At 34.5% G+C, this 12,196-nt stretch overlaps 2 protein-coding genes across 2 annotated transcripts; both read right to left on the reverse strand.

Moving 5' to 3' along the window:
- Window positions 1-1,091: 1,091 nt before the first annotated feature.
- Window positions 1,092-5,756, reverse strand: LOC149592410 (E3 ubiquitin-protein ligase XIAP-like). The gene is made up of 4 exons (XM_089861676.1): window positions 5,507-5,756; window positions 2,414-2,636; window positions 1,775-1,897; window positions 1,092-1,497 (listed from the first exon to the last, which is right to left on the reverse strand). Exons 1-4 carry the CDS (start codon window positions 5,754-5,756, stop codon window positions 1,092-1,094), a joined length of 1,002 nt encoding a protein of 333 aa, XP_089717802.1.
- Window positions 5,757-8,888: 3,132 nt separating this feature from the next.
- LOC149592411 (uncharacterized) lies at window positions 8,889-10,022 on the reverse strand. The gene is made up of 5 exons (XM_089861677.1): window positions 9,970-10,022; window positions 9,722-9,907; window positions 9,599-9,661; window positions 9,277-9,540; window positions 8,889-9,218 (listed from the first exon to the last, which is right to left on the reverse strand). The coding sequence occupies exons 1-5, from the start codon at window positions 10,020-10,022 to the stop codon at window positions 8,942-8,944; spliced, it is 843 nt and encodes a 280-aa protein (XP_089717803.1). The 3' UTR covers window positions 8,889-8,941.
- Between the last annotated feature and the right edge of the window lie 2,174 nt (window positions 10,023-12,196).

Genomic DNA, 12,196 nt, shown 5'->3' on the forward strand with positions numbered 1-12,196 from the left:
CTTTAACAAATTAAAAAACGTGTTGTGAACGGCTTTGATTTGACTTTGCTTGGCTTTTTTCAGTACCTTGGTTAATTTTCCTCCGCCACTTTGACTGGCGCGTACCAATCCACGAAAAAATGGTAAATGTCTGTGTAACGGATGACGTCCTCTCTTTCGAATTTTTCGTTTAAAATTTCTTTTTAATACTTTTTTTAACAAACTCGATTTACGCTTTCTCTTAACCATTCCAACTCCTCGAACGTTCCAACGCGAAATAAAAGACATACGGAAACGATAAATAGTTTTATATACAGATTTTATTTGTCATCGGATACAATAATCATATTTCCTTCATGCGGAAAAATATTTGTTCTTAAACGCAAATCATCGTGAATGTTTTGTTTTAAATCGATACACAAGTAAGAATAGGGAGTACCCTTGGTAACAAAATCATACGCTCTAGTTACGAGGTTTTTATTATTCGGAAATATTTGTCTGCTCAAGTAAGTTATTTGAGACCCGTCTCGCGGATTTTTAAAAACAATTATGTACGAAGAGTTAAGACTAATGGTTCGACTCTCTTTACCTTGACCAAAAAGATTTTGAGTTAAAAGAGCGACGGATAAATTTTTATGATGAGAGCCGACGCAAAATATATTAGCGATATGGGAACTATTATAACAAGAGAATGCCAGATCATCTATTATTAGAAAATTATTAATACTTTCATCCCAAAAGGAAGAATCATTCGGGGGGAGTCCTTCCATAAATTCAATGTTTTTAATTTCTTTTTTCGCAATGTCAAATTTCGGTTGATATTCTTTATAACAGTACACTATCCTGTTCGGAGGTGGTTCGATCAAACAATGGGCGTGTTTCAAAAGGTTAAATATCCACGTCGTTTTACCAGCCATAGTACTACCGGCCAGTAAAATTTGCATGGGGGCTTGGAATTTTATTCTACAAGCATCAAACATTTCTCAAAAAGTTTATTAAAATCGTCAATCCGTTTTTGAAAATGGAGTTTGTTTATTTCTCTCCAATTAACGCGATCTTCGTACGGAATAATAAAAACCACGGGGATATCGTCGAAAGTCACTTTTTTTCTTTTAGAGTTGAAATTCCGTGTTGAAAGCATCTATCGACGATTCGAGAATTAAATCGACGAAACTAGACGTAAACGTTTTGATGGATTCGTCAAAATATTCCACGATTTCTTCCTTTAATCTTCTCTTTTCCCCTTCTTCATCCGCCAGACTCACGTTAGTAATATCAAGTCCGAGAATATAATTACAAAATGGAGCTTGTTTTTGATGCACTTCGTGAGGATTAGTCTCATTCGATCCTCCCCAATCGAATAAGTTATGACAGCTGAAACACATGGTTTTTAAACCGTCGTTCAAGTAAAAGAGACCCGACGCTGCTAGTTCCGCGGGGATAACTTCCAACTCCGACGAATTGGAAGTCCAATGACCGTTAAATGATTTTAAACGTAGACTTTCACGATGCATCTTGCTTTAACGAGCATCCAAACGGATATGTTAAAAAATTGTCCGCGATTATTCTCTTATTAAAAGTCACGCCGAAACTTTTTTTCAGATTTCCTAAAAGTAGTTTCGCGCGAGCTTTGTCACGCACAACGTTAAAGGGGATTTCCAAAGTGTAACTAGTTCCCGGAGTGTCTAAAGCCGATTTGATCGAATCAAAGTTAATTATCTGTTCGTTTTTCCTGTTTAACGAAATTCCTTTCATTTTCGTAACGCAATGCCCGGTATTTGTTTTGTAACTGTACGATTTCGGACCCGAAGTAACGAATTCCGATATATACCCATTTGGAACTTCGTCGGTCCAATCACCCATAAATTGTCCGACGGGTTGAAGAAATTCGTCACTTTCTTTGTGAATAAATATAATACTATCCGTATCGCAGTACAAAACCCTTTCTTTTAATTTATTCAGAGTTCGAAATAATTCCATCCGACCGTACGAACTAACGAAACTCCCCAACACCGCCGATCCTTTGTAATATGTCGGGCAAAAATCTTTTTTGAATTTGTAGGTCATTAAACAAACGTCATCGTCGTTAATTGGCCGCATATCCGTTAATTCCAATGTCGGATCCATTATAATTTTAATGAAATCTTGATAATCCTTGACGAAAACCGATTTTGGTTTATCGTTGTTTAAACAATGTCGACCCCATAACGAGTTTAAAGCTAATTTCGCCAACGCGCGTAGAGCTGAATTGTTTGTTACATCTTCGGGTCTAATCTCGATATCTTCTCGTTCTTTAATTAGTCTTAAATATTCCGTTTTTTCCTCGTCGGTGGTAACGTTGCGAGGCCAACCAGAGTTTTGGATTTTTAGTTTCAAAAATGTATTAATGTAACTTCCGAAAAAACCAGGATCTTTATCCTTGATATAGGTGTACCTTTCGGGGTAATGGTGAACCTCGAAGATTTCCAATATAACGTAACCGGTTTCGACCGCCATGTATATTTCCGGGGTGGGCCAAATCCCTTCGAAAGCGCGCTCGGAGTCGTTATGCCCGCAGGCTGTTTGTATATCGTTTTCCACGCAAGTACGACACAAAGCGAAAAATAGTTTTTTTCTGGTTCGAATTGGTAATGCCGGTATGTAAGCGTCTTTCGGAGCTAATATTTTACAAGACATTAACCCAAAGTAATGATTTAAATCGAATGAAAAATCTCTCGTAATAATCTCCGGGTGATTTTTAGGATAGTCTCTGTTTTTACATACAAAGGGGTACAAACTTCAAACATCGTAATATAGAATTTTTTCGTTTGGTTTGGTTTTATGATACAGCCTGAAGCATTCAGTACGACCACCGTATAATGCCGATCTTGGCCCTATCGGATCTCGAAAGTGTAACGAATCGCAAAACTTTCTTACCTCGATTCTGTTTTTCAACATTTCGTCAAACTCGCAACTCCATATTCTAACATATTCAGCGTTCGGTGCATTACACATGATATCATCATCTCGATCCAGAGTTCTCTCGTATAAATTTTTAAACGTATCTTGCAATAACGGATTCCATTCGCCTCCTGTCGTATGTTTCGGACATCCGTGAATAAAATCTCCGTCAAATTGAAATATTATTTCGGGTTGAGAAGAATAACCATCTACCGGGTATCGTCCAATCTTTTTTCCCCTTCCAACGAGAGAACCGATTGAATTTTTATTCCGCGTTCTTTTTCTTCCCACGCCAACCATTTTAAAGCAGATTTGCTTTGATTGTAGTTATTCCTGTAGCCGTTACACGGTACTACTCCGAGCGTAAATTCTTCCAAGTATTTATGAAGGAAAATATTCGTGCAGGCCCCCGCTATGGTTAAAGCGTTCATATTTAAAACATCGAAACCAGTTTCCTTCTCGAACAATTGTCTAAATTTATCCATACCCTGTTGTAAAACCTTAACATCCATGATAGTATAATATTCCAGTTCTTCGCGTAAATTATAGACCGATTGTCTCGATTTCGTCGCGTACCATTCGAGAAAATCTTTATAATCTTTTTCTTTCATATGTTCCGGTTGAAAATACTCTTTCGGCGGTAGTGGACCGACATAATCCAAAGTTTCTTCGGTGTGGAATATGTAAGGGAAAAATTCTTTTCTATTTTCGCCCAAAGAAAACGTCGCGGGGAACGATCTTAATGGTTGCGAGACGAAATTGAAAGAGTCGATAAATTTCATTTTTTGATTTTTCAAAAAAATGGCCAACATTTTGCTTCCGTCAAAAACAATATCCGGTATGATGTTCAATTTTAATAACCCACGAAGAATAAAGAACGAATCGAAACCTTTACTGTTATGGGCTAACAACGTAATATTTTCAAAAACCGGTTTAGTTGCTTTAAGCCGTTTTGTCGCGTGTTGGAAAACCATTTCTTTCGTCCGGAATAAATAATTTAGAAATTTATCGACGCAGTCGAACCCCCGAAATATCTCGTACTCGTAATTGTTCCCTTCATTTTCTTGCATAGCGCTTACGAGTAAGACAGGGACGTGTTCGTTATTTTTAACGATTGATTCGGTATCGAAATAACAATATCTGGTTTTTTCGTACGTTCTCGAAAGAGGCATAACGTAACAACGGTTCCTCTCGTGTACGCGTAAACAGTTTTTACATGGTTTCGAGCAAGAGTGTTTTTCTTTCAGTTCTAGTCCACATTTTAAACACCTTTTAAAGTTATCGCACGTTCCGTTAGATATATGAAAATTCAAACATTCTTCTCCTTTAAAATAACGATGGCATTTTCGACATTTAACAGGTTTAATTAGTTTATCTTCGTGGAATACATTTAAAGTTCTACATCTACTACATTTAACTCGAGTTTCGCAAAAGTGATTATTCTTTTGATTAGTTCCGTGAAATACTTTTAAACATTTAGAACAATAAGATATACCGCCAAACATTGTATGCAATTCCTTAACTACATGCACGTGATCATTAACTAACAATAGAAAAATTTGTTTTTCCTTGAAAGGTCCGACAAAATATTTTTCTAAATTATCAGCTCTGAATATAATAATTTGATATTCGTTTAAGTAAGTTTGAAAATTTTGAATATCTAATAAATTAACGGTATCCGGAGAAATATTAGCGTTTTTATATAGTTGCTCCGCTTTTTCTTTTTGGAGGGGGTGATTACATTTTTTTATCTTTCTAAAATAATTAATTGACTCGTTCGTTGTTTGATACTTTTCATTCGTATTCTTTTCGAATCTCTTATCAGCCAAATAAATTCCTATCACCAAAGCTCTTCCAAAACATAAGTTATCGGTATTGTCAATGTAAATATAATTTGGACTCGTTTTTATAAACGTATCCAAAATTACTATATTTCTATTTTTTAACGATTTTGATCGACGTCCAACGGGTACGTCGCAATGTAAAAAAATAACGTCAAAAACTAAAGAGCTTTGTAAATGGAAATTTCGATTTGATTGGGCAACTTGACTTATAGCTCCTATTACTCTTTCAGCCGTTAATTCATTAATATTCATAAACCTTAAATTTATCGGACTATCCAACTCATCCGAACGAATACAAAATCTAACTCTATTATATCCTTGCTGGTTGCGTAATAATTCAAAGAGTATGGAATTAATTATACTAACAAACGTTTCGTTTACTTCGGTTAATTTAATACGTTCTAAATTTTTAAATTTAATTTTACATTCTACTTGATTACATTTGTATTTTCTTGATTTTTTATCTAATATTTTTTCGCAAGTATAAAATTGTTTAGGATTAGCTTTAACGCTTAAATTTAGCGGTTCTTCATTTTCGGAATCGCTCGAACTACTCATCTTAAAATGAGTAAGTTTATCAAATTGTTTAGAGTTTTATATATTTTTTTTTCGTTTTTCTTCTTTTTCTTTTAAATCGTTTTCGACTCTGTGTTGTAACATGGCCACGTAAGGTGATAGTCGTGGTCCGGTGCGATGATTTTCCGGTCCCGAGTATTTCCTTTCAATTTCCTCGAAAAAATTACGTCCAATGATAGGGACGTTTCCACACCTCTTTCCATCCCCAAGAATAAATCTGCATAACGGTTGTTCGAGGCCATGAACAGCCAATGGATGATTGTCGGCTCTCCATCCAGTCAAGGCGGTAAGGCAAGAAAAACAACGAACGGTTTTAGGACTAATGCAATAAAAACCGCTGGCTGCCATGTCATCCACGCTAATACCTTCGACAGACCATATCTTGAACGTAGATAATCTATTAACTTCGAGTCTCATATCCATCCCATCCACCACGTAATAATTGTCTTCTTTTTTATATTAAATAGTAGTAGTAATTGATATATTGGGTATATAGTATATATAAATACGTCAATAGATATACGAGTAATAGATATTGGGATTCCATATTGATTAATTATTCGTTTTTGTTAAAAAACGAATAATTTTTCGTGATCTTGTCGGGATTATCGATGATATGCTTGGCGATCTTGTTCACGATAGATCGAATTTGTTTACATTCGACGCTATCTTTAGACGCGACAAATCTTAATCTTCTTCCATCGCATTGCCAAATATCTTTATTATCTCTATCTTTTATATCCTCGTACTTGTATATTTGAATATCGAAATAAAAATCGTCACGCGACGCTGGTAATGAAGTCACGTAACTAGCTAAACCTCGTTTAATATCGTATCGAGGGACAATGCCGGTTTTTTCGATAGTATTTTCCTCTTTAACGTTTTTAATTTGCTCAAAAATATCTATTTCCTCCTCATCATCTGATATATTAAGTTTTCGCTTACCGAGTGAAGATGAAGATGCCATAACGAACGTCGAGTGAAGAACGAATAAAATATCCGAAAATCCCGAGCCCTTATATACACCGTCCCCGCCGCCCCCGGGGGAGGGGGGTGACACACGGCGTCCCCGCGCGCCGGCGCGCGGGGAACGCCTAATTATACGGTTAAAAATATTTTTTCCCCAGTAATAATTACGATAGGAATTCTCGTAGATAATTATAGCCTCTATAAAATTTTTAAAAGTTAGAATTCTCATGGATAATTATACGATACCTCTTGGTTATAAAAATATATTTTGAATTCTCGTCGTTAATGATACTTAATGATACCTCTTGGTTATAAAATATATTTTGAATTCTCGTCGTTAATTATACTTAATGATACCTCTTGATTATAAAATATATTTTGAATTCTCGTCGTTAATTATACTTAATGATACTCTAGGTATATACAATGTAACAAAAATAATTGCTTTTTTAGCTGGCTGCGGGTATACTTTTTTAACGATTTCAAACACCTGGATACCCCTAGGTTATCAAATATATTTTTTAAAAGTAATTTACCGAGAATTCTAGTCGTTAATTATACTTAATGATACTTTTAGGTTGTAAAATATATTTTTTGTATTACAATGTATCAAAAATAATTGCTTTTTTTATCTGGCTGCGGGTATACTTTTTAATGATATTAGATATACGATTGGAACACCTGAATTCCCCTAGGTTACAAAATATATTTTTTAAATTACATTGTATCAAAAAAATAATTGCTTTTTTATACGATGCACCTGGGTGTAATTACCGAGAAGTATTTTTTGCTTCGATCAAATTGGTCTGGGTGGAGTTTATGTAGAAGGCTAAAGACGCTTTCCAACACACATCCTACACAGATGGAAAGCTTTAATTGGTATTTAATGGTTTTATAAAAAACGAAAAAGTGTGGGAATTTAAACAGGGATTTTTCGGGGGAAAGGTGCTCCGATCTTAAAATGGATGATATTTTTGGAAAAAGGGCGAAGGGTCAAAAACTCTCGTAGATAATTATACTTTCAAAAATCACGTGTGAATTCTCCCAAGGTTTTTATTTTCTCGTAATTATCAGGTATAAGAATTTCTATCGCTTAAGGGTAATATTATGGAATTTTTAAGTGGAGATATTTTACTATAAAAAGACCCCGAGTTTTTGTTAGGAAAGTCAATCGAAAGTAAATGTTTGAAACTGCACTGCTCGTTCCTGAATAAAAATACCCGTGATGTGTTGTGAGTAATACTATTTTTATAAAAATATGGCTATGTTTCGCGATTTGAACTTACACTTAACAAAAAGCGATGTAACGGTAACTGTTTGTCCGCGGGGAAGAGACGTAGAACCAACAGTTATTGTTGAAAGTGGAAACTTTATTTTAATACCGTATAAAATATGGTACATCTTGAACAAACGTAAATCTGAATTCGCGGCCTGTATGCAGAAATCGTCAATTAAATTTTATCGTTGTCAGAACATCTATATATCTATTACGAGTTTGGGTCTTGTCTTTACGTATGACGAAAGCGTTCCAGTAACAATTAAACCCGAAGTATTTACGCTTATTATGCAAGACCCCATGAACGGGTTTATTTCAACCCATATTAACTTTATTATTAATCAAAGAATTTTCATAAAAAATATGCTACTCACCTTTCGAATTCTTTTGGGTGATTTTGAAAAAAAAACTATTGGATGTTAAACGCGAGTATAAAACTACCTTACACGCATTTTGCAGCACGTTAAATTTAACCGAGCTGTTAAAATCTTTCGAAAATAATTTACGTAATCCTCAAAATATTCAATGTGTTTTAAGCATTCAACAAATGATTTCGTACTGTTTAATTGAATTTTAAAAAATCTTTTAATAACATGTAAAATTAAAATACAACAATAATAAATGGTATATATTTGGAAAAAAGTTAATATTTTTTTTTAGAAAAAGAGTTAAACATTTAAAGGATAATCAAACATTTCCATAAATGCCGTATTAAAATCATCGGGATGGCCGCGACAGGGGTAATGAATATTAAACATAAAAACGGGGATGCAAATACCCACTATCTTATTATATCGGGGACAGGATAGAGTTCTACAATAGAAAGCCTTTGTAATATTTCTATCGATTTCAGAAACCTCTCTTCCTTTACAAACGCAACACGGTACGAATGCGTATGAATGAGTTTCGAAGATTCTAAAATACATAGCTACTTTTACTTAACTATACTTTTTAATGGTAAAAATATCACTTACCCTGCAGATGCCCTTTCTCTCGCTAAAGCTGCGGTAATTTCTAACGGTACTTGGGTTCTATAAAAAACACTCTTAAGAAACTAGAAGCTTAAAAACAACTAGTAAACTTTTAGCTTACAGAAAGTCCATCTCCTGTAACTGCGGCTGAGGATTATCTTCTGGGAGACCCATGTTTTTTAAAAGACTTTCTCGGATGAAGCGTTAAAAGAAAATGATAAAGTTTTCCCCGAGATATCTACTATTTCAAAAGAATTATTATTAGGCGTTGTCAAGGTTAACTACTTTTTAAGGCACTACGGTTGTTTAAGAGAGGGGATTCTTATAGAGTGTTTAAGCTTAATATAAAAAGATAAGAGACAAGTTTCGTTATAATATATATATTTTTATTGAGAATTAATTTGAGATAATAATTTAGGTAAGCGTCTACGATCAATAAGAAAACAGAAATGAGAATTATTTAAAATATGAACAGGATAATATTTTTGATGATAGGAGAAGCAGATGAGATGTTGGTATAAAGGACAGTCTCGAATAGGACAGAAGTAGAGCTTGTAGACAGTTGTACGTCGTTCCGGAACGCAGACAGTTTCCCTGATAGTGTAGTGGTTTGGAGAACGGCAGTAACAATTAGGGCAGCGAGTAGGAATATCGTAGGTAGAACTATAAAAATAGGTTAAAATTTGTTTTTTATATACAATAAGACTCATTTACAACTTACTTTAAGTCAATTTGTAGATCTTTTTCGTATTCGGGAAGCCGGTATGCTTTATATTTAGAAAGGAAAAACGTATCTAGGAAAATGTTAATTGGATAGAAATTAGACTGATCCCAGGTAAGGCAGATGATAGTTCGGAAAAGAGGGCAATTAGGAGTAGCGCAAAAGTATAAAATATAGCGGGATTCAGTAGTACGAAAAATGACATGAGAATTAAATTCGGTGGAAAAACAACAAGAACACAATGTTGGATAGGGATATTTAAGACTGTAAAAAAACATGTATTAGTTTATTAATTTTTAGATAATAATTTATTTTGCTTTACTTTAAATCAATTTGCATGCATGGGTATTCTTGAATCATTGCGTTGTAAAGTTCTTCGCTTTCGCTGTTTTAAAAATTTCTTGTTAGGTATCTTACAATTCCTCAAACTTATTTAAAACCTTACGTTTCTTCATCCGAGGATGATTCGGTAGAGACCACATCCGGGTCGTCCGCTTCGGCGAACATATTAAAATTCGCGATTAATTCGTTTATTTCCTCCTCCATGCCATCTGGGATATCATGCTCCTCGTGGATGATGATTGGTTCTACTTCCAATTCATCATCGATATCCCAGAGTTGGGGTAGAGCGCTATATATAAAATAGATCTGGTATTAAAAAATAATTTTAACTTGCTAGCTAAAATAACTTACAATTCCTCAACCGGTTGAACAGCGTTTGAGTTAAAAGATTTTGCTGGACACATTTTTCTAGTAGTACTCTAGACTTTGAAGATATTTTCAAACTTAAAGTTTTTTGCGTTATGATGTGAAACTTTGAAATCCGTTCAGTTTATATATGAAATTTTCAAGGTTGTTAGCTTAAGAAGTCTAGTTAGGAATTTGTAATGAGCGTCGAGGTCATCCCCTGGTTTTCTTAGAAAAATATATTTAACTGTTGGTTTTTTATGTATTAACGATTTTAAAGAAGGGTCCATATTAATGAGCGTCCCTATCGAAAAATATTTATCAGTCGTTTTAAGAAGGGTGCATATTATAAATGTATAATTTTAAAAGAGGCCCTCACAACGTGCGTGTTTCTTATAAGATATTATTACTTTTCACAGACTTGAATGAAAAACAATTTTCGGAATTAAATACCACAGGCCAAACTGAGTTACAGAGTGGTCAGGATCTAAACTGTCTTTTTTGTGAAAAAGACGATATTGCTAGTTTCTCATCTATTGGTGGTGAAATTCATTACTGCGTTAACAATAATTGTGAAAAATTTAAAAAAGCCATTTATAAACAATACGGTAAAGTTTTAATCACCAATATTGAAAACGCTTACGCGATTCTGGACAATAGTTTTTTTTGTATCAATTGTAACCAGTTTTGTTACAAAGCTCAACGCCAAGAAAAAGAGTGTTCATACTGGGACAGTGAAGAGGAACCAAACTATTATTTGGGTAGCTTCCCCAAAAAATGAGAGAAATTTATTCGTACAATTTTAATGAAAAAAATATTATTGAACATGATTGTAAAAATAACGTACCTCGGTTAGGGACGTTATGTCTAATCGAAATTGAAGACAATCGTCAGAAATTTGCGCGAAAGTATAAAATAACTCACACAGTGATTAGAAAACTCGTTTGCGAAGAAATTTTGAAAAACAAGCGGGAGAGTTATGTTGTAGAACTATCTTGGGTCACTTTCTGTACAGTTGACTCATTATGTCAAATCGATACGGTTGATTGTGGTATTTACATCCCTACAACGGAGTGTAAACTAGGTCGGATTCATAAGTACTATAACAAACAAAACTGGCGTTGTCAACATCGAAAAGAGGCGGCCTACGTTCTGGGATACGTTTGTCACGACAGTGAGGCTGTTCAAGCAGTAATTAACACGGCGATTGTTAAAATCATTTACGAATGCAACTCTACGTTGACGTATAAAAACCCATTTCGTAAGAATTACGCAACATCTAACAGCTTCAGCTCAAATTTCTTGAAGCTGTTATATATTAGTGTTGTAATCGATTCTTTACGGTTCGGCAATTACTCTAAATCATCCTTATCAAATACACTGTCTAGATTTAGGGATACATTTTTTAAGGTTCGATACTCTTTTTGTAAAACCGGTCACTTTCGTGACAATGTATCCATTGATAACGTGTATGAAGTGATTTTTTCAAAGAATGCCACCTATAAATCTTACGAAGATTTTCAAAATGCCAATCCATCTTTCCAAGAACTTGAAGGTGAAGATTGGGATTGGTAAGGATTTGCAAGATAGTGAACCATCATTTACCTTTTAGTGAAATAAAAATTCAAAAAATGGATTCCGGGTTTGGAGAATGCATGCATCACATGGTTTTTGGTTCAAGTAACAATATAAATTATCGATTTTCGAGTTACGCGTGTGGCGAAGCTTTTTGTATTAAATCACAAGCTGCGAACGCGATACCTCGGTTAGGTACGTTATGCCTGATCGAAATTGAGGACAATCGTAAAAAGTTTGAAGGAAACAATCTAATATCGAAGTATGCTATTGCTCAACTTGTACACAGTGAAATGTTAAAAAACTTGTGGATCAACAACATTGTTAAAGTATCTCGTAACCGATATGATTTTTGGAGAGATGTAGTCTCGATCGATACCAGGGATTGCGGACGTTACATCTTGACTACGGAGTGTAAACTAGGACGTTTACATAAATACAACCCTCATGAACTTGATCAATGTCAACATTCGAGTCAAGCAGCGTACGTTTTAGGGTATGTGTGTCACGATCAAGCGAGTGTTGAATCGGTATTAAACACAGCAATTATAAAACTTTTGTATGAATTTAACACCCGTTTGATCATAAAGGATAAAAATGGCAATGATGATTACTTCTATTATATTAATGGTGATCCCCGTATTAGTTATACTGTTAA

Source organism: Phalangium opilio, unplaced genomic scaffold (assembly GCF_054372755.1).
Source record: "Phalangium opilio isolate 3A_F unplaced genomic scaffold, DU_Popi_V2 ptg000487l_1, whole genome shotgun sequence".
Lineage (NCBI taxonomy): Eukaryota > Metazoa > Arthropoda > Arachnida > Opiliones > Phalangiidae > Phalangium > Phalangium opilio.

Excerpts from the sequence above, each read along its gene's own strand:
- LOC149592411 (XM_089861677.1), bottom strand. The coding sequence starts at position 10,022 with ATGTGTCCAGCAAAATCTTTTAACTCAAACGCTGTTCAACCGGTTGAG. Across the intron at positions 9,662-9,721 it reads TCATCCTCGGATGAAGAAAC|CGAAAGCGAAGAACTTTACA; the intron begins GTAAGGTTTTAA and ends TTTTTAAAACAG. Across the intron at positions 9,219-9,276 it reads GATCTACAAATTGACTTAAA|TTCTACCTACGATATTCCTA; the intron begins GTAAGTTGTAAA and ends CTATTTTTATAG.
- LOC149592410 (XM_089861676.1), bottom strand. The coding sequence starts at position 5,756 with ATGAGACTCGAAGTTAATAGATTATCTACGTTCAAGATATGGTCTGTC. Across the intron at positions 2,637-5,506 it reads AAACGTCCCTATCATTGGAC|CTCCGAAAGACGCTTACATA; the intron begins GTAATTTTTTCG and ends GTAAAATATTAG. Across the intron at positions 1,898-2,413 it reads GTTCACCATTACCCCGAAAG|TATTATATTTATTCACAAAG; the intron begins GTACACCTATAT and ends CGATACGGATAG.